The sequence below is a fragment of the Bicyclus anynana genome, chromosome Z, assembly GCF_947172395.1.
Source record: "Bicyclus anynana chromosome Z, ilBicAnyn1.1, whole genome shotgun sequence".
Lineage (NCBI taxonomy): Eukaryota > Metazoa > Arthropoda > Insecta > Lepidoptera > Nymphalidae > Bicyclus > Bicyclus anynana.
In genome coordinates this window covers 1,009,900-1,027,472 of record NC_069110.1, presented here as the reverse complement: position 1 = coordinate 1,027,472, position 17,573 = coordinate 1,009,900, and the positions used below count along the sequence as shown (strand labels likewise).

At 39.0% G+C, this 17,573-nt stretch overlaps 1 protein-coding gene across 1 annotated transcript; it reads left to right on the top strand.

Moving 5' to 3' along the window:
• The first annotated feature begins 10,753 nt into the window (after nt 1-10,753).
• Nucleotides 10,754-17,240, top strand: LOC112050436 (uncharacterized). The gene is made up of 4 exons (XM_052890885.1): nt 10,754-11,555; nt 15,854-16,058; nt 16,189-16,342; nt 16,914-17,240. The coding sequence occupies exons 1-4, from the start codon at nt 11,171-11,173 to the stop codon at nt 17,100-17,102; spliced, it is 933 nt and encodes a 310-aa protein (XP_052746845.1). The 5' UTR covers nt 10,754-11,170; the 3' UTR covers nt 17,103-17,240.
• Nucleotides 17,241-17,573: the final 333 nt, after the last annotated feature.

The window sequence follows — 17,573 nt, the reverse complement described above, 5'->3', positions numbered from 1 at the left end:
ACAAGCACAATTCACAAATGAATATATCCATGCCATGGGAACTTAGAAGAACGTGAAATCTTTATGAAGCAGCGCTATCTACATTCTAGATTTAAGATTCCAGGATAGTAAATTCAATGACTTAAGGTGTGTATGAAATAAAATGTTTTTAGAGAATGAAACCGTATAAGCACGGAAAAAAAGCGAAAAAAAAAGAATTATTTTTCCTTTTAATTATGACGCGTAATAGGAAGAATGTGTTTGTATTTCTAAAGCAAAGGGAGTATTTAAGAAAGACAGTAAGTGTACATTAATTTCAACGACGTTCCACATAGTCATTTGGCCTAGTGGTTTATAACAAAGGTACCATCTAATAATCCTAAGTTCGAGCCCGGGGGTATCAATGGAAAACTTTTTGTCTTTTTTTTTGTTTTTCTTTATTGGTTTCTTCGACTATTACAAAATCAAAAATCTCTCTCCTTTACAAAAAATATGCATTATTATTTTTATAACAATGGATACTGTACTAAAAATACCGTGGCTAGTTACTAGATGGCGCTATCACAGGCATTCCGAAAAAAACTAGAGTAGCCTATCTATTTCCAATAATACACTGTAATCTTTGAATATATCTTAGATACATAGATAATAGAATATATTCATTAGTGAATGAATGAAAAGTGAACTATAGAGTGAATAATAGAACCCAGGCTAGACGATTGTGAAATCGAGTTGTTTCTAATAAGTTCACGTCATGTTTGTTATTAATCGTTAATTTTTATTAGAAACTAGCGGACCCGGTCAAGCTTCGCTTCAACTTTTGTGCACTTCTTCCATAGCCTTACCTACCCTACTCCAACCCTACACTTACCCTACCCCTACCCTAACCCTACCCTACCCCTACCCTAACCCTACCCTATCCGCTCCGGTGCATGCACCTCCAACTTTTCAGTTGTGTGCATTTTAAGAAATTACATACCTACCAACATGTCAAACAAAAATCAGACCGCGTTCGAAACTGACGATGCAAACGGAGACCGACAAAAATAGGTTTGAAGATGTGCGCAAAATTAAGAATCGCTTTAAACTTGTGGAAAACCATGGCATGTCGAAAACGAAGATATAAAATTATTCTGCCAGTTTGGATTTTATCCACCGTCATCAACCCATATTCGGCTCACAGCTGAGCTCGAGTCTCCTCTCAGAATGAGAGGGGTTAGGCCAATAGTCCACCACGTTGGCCCAATGCGGATTGGCAGACTTCACACACGCAGAGAATTAAGATAATTATCTGGTATGCAGGTTTCCTCACGATGTTTTCCTTCACCGATTGAGACACATGATATTTAATTTCTTAAAATGCACACAACTGAAAAGTTGGAGGTGCATGCCCCGGACCGGATTCGAACCCACACCCTCCGGAATCGGAGGCAGAGGTCATATCCACTGGGCTATCACGGCTCTATGGATTTTATAAAACACAGTTAATGAACGAAATCATTGAACTTTAAACACGACACACAGTTAAAAGCTAATTTCATTGAGCACCGTGAAAAACAGGAGTAGGTACATAGAATTTTGGAGAAACGCACTTAACAAGTAAAAATCGTTACAAGACTGTGCACAATTTCTTTTAACCATATTTTCTTCAACATATCTCCTCTGTGAAGCTTAATTTTATGAAAATAACCTTAAAAAATAAAAACCGTAATCATCTTTCCACATAATAAGAAGACACAGTGAGGATTGTGTGAAGTTTAAAAGAGGCCGCTGAACAAGAAATTATTAAATAACTACAACATCATAATTCCTAAATATAAAACATTTATGATAAAATCTTTTTAACAAAAAAATGAACTGACTTTAAAATCACAAAAATAAACTAAAAAGCGAAAAATAACAACGTATATGCTACTTTCTGATCACTTTGAAGGCGGGCCAAGCCAATGACGTATTAATTAAAGCCGTTTCTGAAAGAACCACAGGAAGGAACTGTCTTTATATCCTAAAAGTTTATGACTTAATTGCTTTTATTTAATGCATCACTGAGTTTGCACCGCTTTTAAAGTGATCAGAAGGTAGCATACTATGTTATTTTTCGCTTTTTAGTTTATTTTTGTGATTTTAAAGTCGGAATAAATTATCTTTTTCCAATAAATATTGTAATGAACAATATGTATGAATACTTTTTTTTTCGATATTAACTCCCAAGAAAACGGACCTCGGCTTAGAGGGCCATTCGGGAGGGTGTAATCCGTGATCTGAGTGAAAAAAATTAAAAACACCAGAAGCCACGTTTAGAAGTCATTATATAGCGCGCAGTGTGTCCAAAAATTTTAGCAACATCCCGCACTCGTCGCACTTTCCACCCGCGTAATGTTGCTAGTACATGACGCTGTTTAATTTGTCCCTTTTTTGTGGTAAAAGTTTATAATGTTAAATAGTAGATTGTTATACAAGGGGCTAAAAAGACCCATTATATACGAGGTATTTTTATAAACCGGCCTAAATAGAAACCGAGTTTATAATGGGTTTAGCCCCACGTGTTACACTCTGCTTTTCACTACGATTGCGAGAAAATAAAATAGTTTAGTACAATATTCAATGATTTATATTAATTGAAAATTAAATGTACAAAGTCTACAATTTTGGATATTAAGGGAGATGCTTGCAACATAATTTCCGACTCCTGTGAAGATGAATAATGACTATTTGAGGTAAACGTGGGAGATAATAGTTTAAAAAACTCCTTTCGTAAGTGAATCCGTTCGTTGTTGTGTTCTCCACTTTACCTAGGTAGGTATTTAAGTAAATGCGTCTCGACTTTGTAAAGTATGGATTATTCACGGCAATATTGTTTTTAAAATTCTTGCTTTTTAATTTTATTTTTCTTTCACGAGAAAAAGGCAAAGGTATTACACCGTACAGGATGTTACATGTCTTTAAATCTCGCTCTATTCGCAACTCAAACAAAAATTAAATAAAAAAATTAACGCATTCCACACACAAGAACGCTGCATTTCATTCTAATTTAAAGTTTTTTATTTATTTTTCAAAACAATCAGGACTTACCTATAATGATTCTATTTTCGAATAAAACATCCTCCGTTTTATAGTAGGCTAGTGCTTGGCTAGTACTCGTAACAAACAAGAATTAAAAAAACAAAATTACATTAGCCCCTAGAGGCTAAAATGCTTGTATAGCCCCGCTGTGGAGTGGTAATATGACAGTGTTTTTGAGCAAGAGTAGTGAAAAGTTTATAAGTGTACAGTTCATCACATTAAATTTTAACTTATATGGTAAATAAAAAAAACAGTAGAACCTGTTTTCTAGTGCTTGCTAAGAGTCAGCAAGAAAATTAACTCTTGCTTGGAAAATTAATATAATTATTATTTATCTATACCTTATTCTCAAATTTGACTTATAATGGCTTATTAAACATAAAATAAAATCTGCAGTAGAAATTTAATAAGTAAGTGTCATATTACTGTTTCACATGAAGGTAATCTGGTCAAAGCTGAAAAAGAAAAAGTACCTATCAAAATACTTGGACCTCACGAGATTACAGCCAGATTGTGGAATGTTGAGACAACTATTATTGTTTCGAGAGCCCTTTCATTCAATGGTCTTAGCGAAACGCTTAAGTAGTATTCGCTTAACAGCTGGATATTGCGGCGCGTATTGCGAGAAGGTTGGTCACGATGGAACCCTGACCACTGGTTGCATATAATTATATAAAATTACTAGCGGACGCCCGCGACTTCGTCCGCGTAAATTTCGATGTCAACATTACTACTACCCCTACCCTATCCTACCCTACCCCTACCCCCACCCCACCCTACCCCTACCCTCCCCGTACCCTATCCCTTTCCTACCCCTATCCTACCCGTAACCCTATCTCACGCCTATCCCTACCCCTACCCTACCACTTCCCTATCCTACCCGTACCTCTACCCTACCACTTCCCTATCCTACCCGTACCTCTACCCTACCACTACCCTACCTCTTCCCCTACCCTACCACTACCCTAAACCCGGCCCTAAACCTACCCTACCCCTACACTACCCCTACGCTTCCCTACCCGTACCCTACCCTGTAACTTCTCTATCTTACTGCTACCCTTAGCAAAATCGGTCCAGTCCTTCGAGAGTGGTGGTATGACCAAGAGAAATAGAGACTTCTATGCTAATAATACAAAGAGGTAAAGTTCGTGTGGTTGTTGGAGGTAATCTCTGCATCTACTGGACCGATTTGGAAAATTGTTTTACCAATAAAAAGCTACGTTATTTGTGAGTGTCATAGGCTATGTTTGATCCCCATATTCACACGGGAACGCGAACTACGTAAATGAAAGCGCCGGGCGTCATATAGCGGAATTTCTGCGTCTTTTAGAAATTTTGTATTATCTCCGAAACTATTTAAGTAATTAACATACTGTAAAGGGCAAATCTTATCTCCTAAGGATTAAAGTTTAGTTGTATAAATAATGACGTAAACCTAAGTATATAAAATTAATAATTTTTAAAACACAAAAGGTACTATATCTGCTAATATATAGAAGATAGATATATGATGTCGCGTACTTTTTTGTAGAACTTTTGAAGATACATAAAGTCTCCATACATTAATTTCAATTTTACACAATAGTTAAGGCAGCGCTTGCGAATAAATATGTTTAAGAGGATTTTCAGTCCGACCTGTATGACAAAAACTGTGATAACTCGGCTAATATATATGATACCCAATATAAAATATAGCCTATAGCACTCCCCGATAATGTAGCATACTACTGGTGAAAGAATTTTTAAAATCAGACCAGTAGTTCCGAAGATTACCCCATTTAAAAAATGTGACAAACTTACAAACTTTACCTCTTTATAATATTAGTATAGAGTATAGATGTAACTCCAAAAATGGAGGACTTTGGATACAAACTTTCAACCCCTATTTCACCATCTTCTGATTTTAGTTTCGCTATAAAAAGTATCTTTTAAACTTCTCGGACCGTTACCGTGCGCGACCACTGTAGGGTTAACATCCTCATCATCATCTTCACCAAAGTATGCTTTCCGTAAGTACCTAATTAAACCGTGATACTGTTATTGTAGCCGTGATAGCCCAGTGGTGTAGGTTCAAATCTAGGCAATCTAGGCCATGCACCTCAAACTTTTCAGTTATGTGCATTTTAAGAAATTAAATATCAGGACTCTCAAAAAGTGAAGGAAAACATCGTGAGGAAACCTTTCCTCACGATGTTTCACCGTTAAATATATTATACAATATGGTATAGACAGAAAATTGTCTGCGTATGTGAAGTCTGCCAATCCGCATTGGGCCAGTGTGGTGGACAATTGGCCTAGCCCCTCCCATTCTGAGAGGAGACTCGAGCTCAGCAGTGAGCCGAATATGGGTTGATGATGATAATGATGATGAAGTGATTAAAATAAGATTCTCATTTTGTTTGAAAGGGTGAAAGTACTTTCAGGATGGTCCCATTGGCATCATGTCAGAATCTGAGGATAGGATACTGGGGAATTGACATGATGTCAGTAGGACCGCCCTAGAAGTACTTTCACCCTTTCAAACAAAATAATTTTCAAAATCGGTCTACAATCGATGAATATAGGTAGGTACATAAAACAGACATACAGTCGAACATAGATCCTCCACCATTTCGGAAGCCGGTTAATATAAACAAATCTCTAACACACAGCTGTGGGACACAATGACGTAGGTGTGGCCTATTGTACCTATTTGATTTTTATGTTTGTATGTATGTATGTATGTTTGTTTCCGTGATGCAACTTCAACTGACATTTTTTACCAAAAAATGACAGACTACCCGCATAATGTTTAACAAAATATCTAAACAGTTTTATAATAAAGTAAAATTATATGATTAACCTACTTAACTTTCCGAGTTCTACAACCTACACCTATGGATATGTCTGTACTCAGTTGCGTACAGTGACCTCAAATGGGTTAAATACATTTAACTAATTTTTTTTAGAATTTAAACTATCGTGAGTGTTATACATATTAATCGATTATGAAACACGGCTAAAACAATACAATATGGGACTTAAGCTAACTTATCCTAATAACTATACAACTCATGCCCAAGTGGAATGGTGGCAAGAATACTTTCTGCATTTCCGCGCTGGACAGCCAGGCTGATCCTTTGCGCAAAAAATGAGCCAGCCCTTCTGTCACCAGTCGAGGCTATTAGCCGCGGTGAAATTATTCGGTAAAATGTTTTGGCACTGCGAGTTCATGGCCCAAGGGTCTCCACGGCTAAAACTCACATGATATTAGGTCGGAGTATGCCCGACTAGTTTCGAACCAATACGGGGCCCTTAGACATGAGCTGGTTCTTGCAACGCGGCACGATCCTGATCGTGTGTGAACTGATAAGTTTAGATCGTGCCGCGTTGCAAGAACCAGCTCATGACTAAGGGCCCCGTATGGGTACGAAACTAGTCGGGCATACTCCAATATCACGTGATTTTTAGCCGTGTTTCATAATAAATTTAACTACGATGTTGTAGTACCTACCTAATCATTATAAATGTAAAATATAATTACCTATTTATAATGAAATAAATCTGTAACTCTATCTAGCACACGATATCTGTGTGGCACACGCACACCACACAGCACATGGGCAGAGTAAAGATATCTAGGGATGGCGACGTATAGGTATCGTGTTTGTTTAGACGCCGTGGTTGGGCAGCGGATTGAGTGGCGCCGCACGCGGGAGCGGGCCACCCAGCGGAGCGCGCGACGCACCAGTTCCATTGTGCCCATCAAATACAGATGTGACGTCAAATATGTGATGCGATGTGACATCAAATACAGATTTGACAGCCTCCGTGGCGCAGTGGTATGCGCGGTGGATTTACAAAACGGAGGTCCTGGGTTCGATCTCCGGTCTCTCAGATTAAGATTTTCTTAATTGATCCAGGTCTGGCTTGTGGGAGGCTTCGGCCGTGGCTAGTTACCTCCCTACCGGCAAAGACGTACCGCCAAGCGATTTAGCGTTCCGGCACGATGTCGTGTAGAAACCGAACGGGGTGTGGATTTTCATCCTCCTTCTAACAAGTTAGCCCGCTTCCATCTTAGACTGCACCATCACCTACCATCAGGTGAGTTTGTATTCAAGGGCTTACTTGTAAAGAATAAAAAAAAATGTTGATGTGCAAAACGTAAATAAATTAATTTTTTTTACAAATAATTTACATACATTGATTAAACGTGGCAAGATCCAGGCATTAATAAAATATAATGTTTGTTCAATTTACAATCTTGAGAGAAGGCGCAAGTAGCAAAATACTTTGCTCTCGTGTGACACTTGTAAGTAGATGTAAACTTTTAACTACCCCTAACCTACCCTACTCCTACCCTACCCTACCCAAACCTACCCTACCCTACCCTACCCTACCCTACCCTACCCTACCCTACCCTACCCTACCCCTACCCTACCCCTACCCTACCCATTAAGGCTGCACACGCGACGGAAGCTTAGAAATGGAGTAATTTCTTCCGTTTCCCAACATTTCCCTTCACTGCTCTGCTCCTATTGATCATAGCGTGATGAAAATATACTATAACCTGCCCAGGAGTATGAAGAATAATTGTACCAAGTTATGTTAAAATCCGTCCAGAAGTTTTTGTTTCTATAACGAACATACAGACAGACAGACAGACAAAAATTTTACTGATTGCATTTTTGGCATCAGTATCGATCACTAATCACCGCCTGATAGTTATTTAGAAAATATATTTCATGTGCAGAATTGAGCTCTCTACAGATTTATTATAAGTATAGATTATGATATAAGTGCGGTAAGTTTACTACATATTATAAGAAGGTATAATTTGTTTTGAATATTTCCTTTTTCTAATAAATTTTAATTTACCAGATAACCTTCCTTCGTACCTACATGGTGGCACTAGTGTGGTTAATAAAAGCTATAAAAATTTTAATAAAAAAAATACAACCGACTTCAAACCCTAAAAACGTTCCCAGTAAACTAAAAAGCGAAAAATAACATCATAATATGTTCTACCTGCTGATCAGTATGAAGGCGGTGCTAAGCCGGTGATGTATTAATTCAAGCCATGTGAGAATATCTTATAGATTTAGATTTTGCAGACAGTGTTGTTTCATGTGGTCCTGTCAGAAATGGCTTAAATTAAGACAACCCCGGCTAAGCACCGCCTTCATACTGATCAGCAGGTAGAACATATTATGATGTTATTTTTCGCTTTTTAGTTTACTGGGTACGTTTTAGGTTTTGAAGTCGGTTGTATTCTTTTTAATGAAATTTTTATTATTTTTCCATTTTTTAGTGTAAAATTTCATCTCAAACGAATACATTAGACCCCTAATGACAGTCACAACCCATCTTGGTACAAAATTCTCAGCAATACAAATTAATCAAGCCCAAGCACAAGGTTGCTACCGTAAACCGTTAAGAGATTCCCTTAATTGACCTTGGTCTTCATCATCAGACCCCTAATAACAGACACAACTCATCTAGGTAGAAAGTTCTCATTAATACAAATTAATCAAGCCCAAACACAAGGTAACTGCTGTAAATCGCCGAGGAGTTCCCTCGTCTGTTTTATGGCTCCATCATCAGATCGATTTTAAACCTTCATGAAATTGTAGTGCTTAAAAGTACTAAATGGAAAAGTTTACGAACACACTAGACACCCATATAATTTTCGAAAGTTCCCCTCAATTTCTCCAGGATTCCATCATCAGATCTTGACATGATGGCAATGGGACCAAATGGGGACTATACCGATTTAAACAAAAAAAGAATTTTTGAAATCGGTCTAGGCGTCTTTGAGTAATCAGTGTACATACATAAAAAAAAATACTGACCGAATTGAGAACCTCCTCCTTTTTAAAGTCGGTTAAAAACCAAAAGAATGTAAATATTTTTGTCTTAAGTAGTGAATAAACTTTTGCTCATTGTTTTTTATGCATCAAACGCGCCATTTATAATAAATAAATAAATCAAATAAATAAATAAAAAAAATTCAAATAAATAAATAAATAAATAAAAATTTTTGAGCTAGAGAGGTGAAAACAATAAAGTTATCTACATTGAAAGTCTCATTAAAGAAACGCACTTGGATTTAGCTGAAGCTTAAGTCAACTGTGAAATCATTAGATTTTGACCTGATGGGACCAAATCTAATGGGATCTAATGGGATGGAACCAGACAGGACAGAATAGTATAAGAATAATCTATTTTAACCGACTTCCAAAAAGGGGGAGGTTCTACGTTCGGCTGTATGTATGTTTTTTTTTTTTTTTATGTATGTCCAGCGATAAATCCGTCGTTTGTGGACCGATTTTGAAAATTCTTTTTTTGGTTTGAAGGGTTTGATTCCAGGGTGGTTCCATTTTTTTCATGTCAGGATCTGATGATGGCATCCTGGAGAAATCGAGAGGAACTTTCGAAAATCGTAAAGACGGCTAGTGCGTTTGATAGTGTTTCCATAAGGTATTTTAAACTACTACAATTTTATGAAGGTCTGGAGTTGGTCTGATGATGGAGCCGAAACACAGACGATGGAACTCGCTAACGATTTACAGCAGGTACCTTTTGTTTGGGCTTGATTTATTTGTATTGATGAGAACTTTCCACCTAGATGGGTTGTGACTTTATTAAGGGTCTGATGATGAAGACGAAGGACAGTGAAGAGAACTCCTCAACGGTTCACAGTAGCTACCTTGTGTTTGGACTTGATAAATTTGTATTGATGAGAACTTTCCACCTAGATGGGTTGTGACTGTATTAGGGGTCTGGTGATAAAGACGAAGGATAGTTAAGGGAACTCCTCGACGGTTCACAGTAGCTACCTTGTGTTTGGACTTGATAAATTTTATATTGATGAGAACTTTTCAACCATATGGATTGTGACTGCATAGGGGGTCTGGTGATGAAGACGGAGGACAGTCACCTTTCACGTTTTTCTGAATATTCATATTACGAGTGGATAAAGGGGGAGTGAAATTTTATATATGAGTTAAGGTAGTATTTTTAAAATTGGGATTCTAGGACTTAGATACTTATCATAAGAAACATTTCAACTAATTGCTTATTAATTTTTATTCACACTCAGTAGGTGTGTTAACACTAAAAATTAAAAAATAAAAATTTTAATAAAAAAAATTCAACCGACTTCCAACTCAAAAATTAACCTAAACTAAAAAGCAAAAAATAACATCTTACCTATGTGCTACCTTCTGATCAGTTTGAAGGCGGTGCCAATCCAGTGTCATGTTTTAATTAAAGCCGTTTCTGAAAGAACCACTGAAATTTTGTAATTTAAACGGCTTAAATTAAAACATCACTGGCTTGGCACCGCCTTCAAATTGATCAGAAGGTACCACATAGGTTAGATGCTTTTTAGTTTAGGTTAATTTTTGAGTTGGAAGTCGGTTGAATTTTTTTTATTAAAATTTTTATCATTGAATATAATCTATAATCTATATTTGGACGAAATCGTGGGCGTCCGCTAGTAGGCGTCGAAGTTATCGCTCCACTCTCGAGGCTACGTCGGTCTAATGGCGCCCAGCGACAGGGCGGGCGGTGCCGGCGGATCGATGAAGCTGGCGGCGCGGCGCGCGGGCGGTGCGCGGCGGTGCGCGGGGATGCGCGGCGGGCGCCACAGGTCGTCCGGGCCGGCCGCCACCTCCAGTAAGCGACCGCTTCGCTCGAGGACGGACTACGTCGGTTAACGGTCTCATCGACCTACAAAAATGGGTACGTTTCATAGAGTCGCCTCTCCACGGCTCCCAACTCGAGAGAAAGACGCTTTTATTTCATTTTGTTTTCAGATACTAACATCAACAAAGAAAAAAACCCAGTGCCCCCCGATGTCGAGGCCGAGCTCCAGCCCCGGGCGGCTGCGAGCGCCGGCCCGCCCGAGGCCGGCGGGCGCCGCGACGCGCCTGCCGGGGCGATTCGGTGACTCACCACCGAGTCCGAGCCACCCGCCGACCTGTGGCCGGACGACCACCTGTTGCCGCGTCCGAGCTGGGGCAGCGCGCGCCCGCCGCTGTGCCTGTCGCTCGGGCGCTACGAACAGCTAGTCGTCGCGGCCGAGGAGCTGCTGCGTGTGCTCGTGGTCGAAGAGCACTACAATTCTGTAGGCAATTTCATCACCATGCACAAAGCTTTCGTGGCTTCTCGGGACAACGGACTAAAGGAATTTTTCCGAAAGTATCACCCGCCGATACGATCGCGCCGGCATACGTGCGTTGGCTTAGGCATGGAAGTGTTGAAATTGCTCAGAGGCCTCGATACGGACTTCCCTGGCATCGCAGCGTCGGCCATGTTGGTGTCGTGTGACGAGAGTGTGCAGGATGCCGAGGAGTACGCCCGGGCGGGCGCCGGGCCCCAGGGCTTCCTGCTCGACACAGAAAAGGACCATGTGATGGTGGCGTGTCACCTGCGCGTGGCGGGTCGGCCCGGCGTGCTTCTGTCCGACCTGGGCTACCACATCGCGCGCGTCGTTACCGTCATGGAGGACTGCACCTACCCGCACACTGGTAAGACGTCATTACGAGTAAAACTACATAGAGAAAACGATTCTTGAAAAATTAACGTAAATTTAGGAAAATTAACGAAAATCTGATGTAATGAGTCGAAAGAACACAAATCATAAAGTTTTAATTGTATTGACAGAATAAAATGTAATGACGAGTAATAAATATGATTGCGAATTAGGTAATTAGGTAGGTAGTAGTCGGCAAAAAATTTAAAGGCTTACTGGCGGCAAATTTCTAAGTCCGCCACTGGTAGGGTTCAAGGTAGCCTAGTGACAAATCAAAAAAAACGGCGTAGGATTGCCTTTTTTTTGATTGATAGAAACTATTTAATTTCGATTGGTATTTTTAGGGTTCCGTACCCACATTTTTTTAATGGAAATGGTTTTTTGTCGAAGATGACTGGCATTTAGGGATAAGATTACTAATATTAGTTTGGGACAAAAGTTTATTCGCATTTTATATTTAAATTCAAAAGTTATTTTTTATAAAGTTTATTTACGTTTGACTAATGTATGTATGTGCCATTTTGTTGAATAAATTTTTGCCAACATATATTCATTATGTTGTAGTGCTTTAAAATGTTTATGGGAAAAAAAAATTGTAAAACTCAATTCACACTCAGTAGGTGAAAATTTCAACCGACTTCCATTTCAAAAATTAAACTAAACTAAAAAGCATCTTACCTATGAGCTACCTTCTGATTAGTTTGAAGGCGGTGTCAATTCAGTGTCGTGTTTTAATTAAAGCAGTTTCTGAAAGAACCACAGAATTTTTGTAATTTAACCTCCTTTAAACTGATCAGAAAGTAGCACATAGGTAGTGCTTTTTTTTGCTTTTTAGTTTACTTTAATTTTTGAATTAGAAGTCGGTTGAATTTTTTAAATTAAAATTGAAAATACTATCTTAACTCATATACTAAATTTCACTCCCCCTTTATCCAGACGTAATATGAATATCCACAAAAAACGTGAAAGGTATCATAACCAATGAGGAGTCTTCTTAAGTGTCCTCCGTCTTCATCCATATGGGTGGAAAGTTCTCATCAATATAAAATTATGAAGTACAAACGCAAGAAAGCTACTGTGAACCGTCGATGAGTTCTTTTAACTGTCCGTCGTCTTCATCACCAGACTCCTAGTACAGTCACAACTCATCTAGGTGGAAAGTTCTCATCAATACAAATTAATCAAGCCCAAATAAAAGTTAACTGCTGTAAATCGTTGACGAGTTTCATCGTCTGTGTCCATCATCAACCAAACTCCAGACCTTCATAAAATTGTAATGGTTTAAAATACCATAAGGGAACACTAACAAACGCACTATCCGTCTCTACGATTTTCGAAAGTTCCCCTCGATTTCTCCAGGATGCCATCATCAGATCCTGACATGAAAAAATGGGACCACCCTGGAAGTAAATTCTTCTAAACAAAAAAGAATTTTTAGTTGGACATACATAAAAAAAAAATTACATACAGGCGAACCTCCTCCTCTTTGGAAATCGGTTAAAAATATAAAACGCTATAGTGGCCGTTACGATTTTTGAAAGTTCCTCTCGATTTCTCCAGGATCCCATCATCAGATCCTGACATGATTACAATGGGACCACCTGAGGAATAAAGGGTATATTTCTGAGGTGGTCCCATTCTATTCAAACAAAAAAATAATTACAATCGGTCCAGCCGTCTTCGAGTAATGAGGTAACACACATACAAAAAAAATCATAGACTCGAATTGAGAACCAAAAGTTTTTTGTTATACCAAATCAATACAAGTAACTGCAATAGTAAATTTAGGCAAATAGGCAGTTATTAATACATTTTGAAGAAAAACGTTGGAATGTTCTGGTATTGAAAATTCAGCACCTACCTATACTTTTACCAGCATACGGCGACCTACCGGCAATAAGTGATTATTTGTTTCACGAAGTATACATTCATGTCATTATTACTTGTGTACCTGTACTATTATGAATTCTGTGCTTGTGTTAGAATAAACAGTTATTCTTATTAATTAGTTATATAACTATTTAGTTTGTATACATTGTATACGCTTAAATATTTTTAAAGGCGTGCCAGCCTAAAAAATGTGTTTATATGATAAGTTTTAAATAATGTAATGTAATATATTTAAGGTTGCATTATTTAATTTTTGTAAATTACTGTATTCTTATAAATAAATAAATAATGGTCCCATATAAATTTTAAAAATCAATTTCAACCCTAAGGGTAGGAAAACAGTGGACTGACTGTTTTCTCATTAATTGTATTGTAAAACTAAGCGCAACTTGTTACGAAGTAGACCGATTTCGATAATTATTTATTGGTTGTAAAGGGTATATTTCGAAGTAGGTCCCATATAAATTTGGAAAAACAATTCCAATCCTAATGGTAGAAAAAGAGTGTACGATTGTCTACCCATTAATTGTACTATTAGTACCGACTTCAAAGTAATCAGTAGATAGAAAATATTGTAACTTTTTCTTCTGCTTATTGTTTATTTTTGTCCTGCACAAGTTTGTGTCTTTAAAGTCGGTTGCGTTTTGTTTTTTTAATAATTTGTTATATAAATATCATATATATTGTTTATTATGCAATATAATAGTATATATTATGTAATTAGCGGACGCGCGCGAATTCGTCCGCGTGGAATTAAGTTTTTCACAAATGTTGTTGTTGTTAATCCAGAGTAAAATCAATTTCATTCCACATTTTAGCCAAATCGCCGCAAAATTGACAAACTTTGATCCCCTATGGGGGTAGAATTGATCATAATCCTTTCTAAGCTGATGCCTACGTCATAAAATTTACCTGCATGCCAAATTTCAGTCTGATCTGTTTAGTGGTTTGGGCTGTGCGTTTATAGATCACTATGTCAGTCAACCTTTGACTTCTATATTTAGATTGTAAGAGGTAAATTTTGTGTGGTTGTGGGGGGTAAACTCTGGATCTACAGAACCGATTTTGAAAATTCTATCACCGAAAGAAAGCTACATTATTTGCGAGTGTCATAGGCAATTATTTACTCCGTGTTCTTTCGGGAACAGGAACTATGTGGGTGAAACCGAGGGGCGTCTTTTAGCGGCATTTTTGCGTCTTTTAGAAATTTTGTTTTATCTCCGAAACTATATATGTCTAATTAACATACTACAAAAGGCAAATCTTATTTCTATAATATCGTCTTGATTATTAAGTAATTCATTTTGATAAGAATTTAAGTTTAGTTGTGTAAATAATGACGTAAACCTTAGTCTAAGATTGAAATAATTTATTAAAGTACAAAAGGTACTATATCTGTTAAAATATAGAAGATAGATATATGCTGTCGCGACATTTTTTGTAGAAAATGACGTGTTCTGCAAAGTTGTAGTACATTATTCTAACATCAATAGTTTTTGCAGCGTACGCCATGTAAACAAAACTTTTCTTCATGTTGGGTTACATTATTTGAGTTTCAGGAAGGATCCCTAATTTTTGGAAAATAGAATATAGCCTTTAGCCTTCCTCGATAAATAGGATATCTAGCACTGAAAGTATTTTTCAAATCGGACCAGTAATTTCTGAGATTAGCGCGTTCAATCAAACAAACAAACTCTTCAGCTTTATAATATTAGTATAGATTCCGTCCCCACTCCAAAAGGTTTCTAATTCCAAATAATATTAAAAAACAAACAACAGAAACAACAAAAACAGAAAAAACAAAAGAAAATCATCAAAATCGGAGCTGTTTCTGAGGAGGTCGAGGAAATATGCTCTATTGATTCCACTAATAATTAAGTAAGTGGTGTACCTATCTACCATTTGCGTATTATCCATTAATTACGGGACACCCTGCATAGTAGGTGTTTAACAAAACTTAACATTAGTTTTGATGAATGGGTTTTCTAATTTGAGATCATCTTAACTAGCTATTTTATTTAATACTAGCGGACGCCCGCGACTTCGTCCGCGTGAAACTCGATGTAAACTTTCAACTACTTCTACCCTACCCCTACCCTACCCTACCTACCTACGTTGAATTTTTTCCTGAATTTTCTTTGCTATAAACCTCACGGAGCCCGAGACATTTCCAACGAATGCAAAACCGTGGAAATCGGTTCGTGCGTTCTGGAGTCAGGAAGGAAAACCTGACTTATCTTTATATAGTAGATGACACACAATGCAGTATACATAATAATAATAATAATAATATTTTTATACTACGTACCCTAAAAAAACCATCGTTATTAAATTTCGGATTGATGGAATTGGCCCTGTTTTCTATGTTCTGTGTACATAGCATGTACACGTTTTTCGTTGCAGATTGGTTCACGCATTCGGATCAGCAGAACTGCCGCAAGGAGTACCGCTACCTGCTGTGCCGCCACAACCTCAACTACGTGGAGTGGCACGTGCGGGAGACGCGTGCCGGCCGCAGCGACGATCGGCTGGCGCTGGTGTACGTGGCGCAGGAGTATCTCAGCGCCGTCGAAGTCACGGAGAAGCGGAACCTCGCTTGGATTAAGAAGTCAGTATGGTGGCGAAAGCATAAGGCGATACGATAGCGAATTTTACCGAAGCTCAGCGATAGACTTCTCTGTGTGAATCGTACGAACGATGCGCTCACGCTCGTGAACTTTTATTTTCTTCTTGCGCAGGAGTTTGGTGGCGCGGAACTCCGAGGGCCACGCGAAGGCCGGCGTGAACTTGGTCTGCAAGCTGAGGGATATGCAGCTCACCGTTTTCTACGACGGACACCAAGGCAGGGAAAAGAAGAAGTTCAAGTTCGAGGAGCTCAAGGAAATGCAGAATGTGAGTACCTACGCACGCGACTCTGTTTATCATCAACAAATCAAAATCATAGCTTATTTCTTTCTTTATTGTTTAATAATTTAGTAAATTTATTGTTATCTTTACAATTACTTTTACTTTTACATCTTGTGAGAAGTTGGAAGCTGATCCTATGGCCTCCAAGTATATTTATCATTAAGAAAGTAGTAACAATATAATACGTGCATGGGTAGTTGACCCTACGAACTCAACTCAGTAAATGTTTTCATTCATCGTCATTGACAACCCTTAATTGGCTCACTGTCAAGTCTCCACTCAGAATGAGAGGTGTTAGGCTAATATCAGCTAATAGTCTACCATGCTGGCCCTATGCGGATTGGTAGACTTCACACACGCAGCTCTGCATGCATACATACTGCAAGATTAAGTTAGTACTTAAATCCCCTATGTAATGTACAAAAATACCGATAACGATATCCCGTACCATGGGATGCGATGCGATAAAAAATTCATCCTCGCTTTGCATGTAGGGAATCCTAAATAATTCAACCCGGTTCCAATTCGGTCTCCGTGAACGCTCGTGACGTTACAGGTCTCCGACGAGCTAGCAGGAGCTTTGGCGCAGTGCGGCGAACAGCTGCGCCTGCGGGACGGCGAACTGCTGGCTCTGGTCGGCCGCCTGGCCACCGTCGTTGCGGACAGAGAGTTCCTGGCCGAGCTGCTGGAAATCAATGAGCGCATTGTGCAGCTGGCGGCCGGCAAACACTACCGCCGGCGCTGAGCCGAGTGAAGTCGGCGTCGCGCGAGCGCCCCCGGCCTTAGAAGAGCCGCACCAGCGCCTTCGGCTCCAGAGGCACCGCGCGGGTGCCCCCGGCTCCTGAGGCACAGCGCGGGCGCCCCTGGCTCCAGAGCCACCGCGCGGGCGCTGCCGGCACTTGAGGCGCCGTGCAAGCGGCCCCCGCGCAAGCGGCCCCGGCGCTAGCAGCGTTCGCGGCCGCCCCTGGCTCTGGTGGCCTAGCTCTGCGTCCACGCACGGGGTTCTCTCGCACGCCGACTTCTGCCTTATAAAATATTAGTTCGTATCTAAATAAACATTTACATTGCATAAAGACTAATTTTTGTGACAGTTTTATGTAATAACTAAGAACTAATAACAATACAGATAATAAAAATGGCGGACGATGCGCGTTGCACGCCGCCAGTCAGTGTTTACGAATAAATATTGGTGTTATTAAGTGTTATTTTGTTGTTT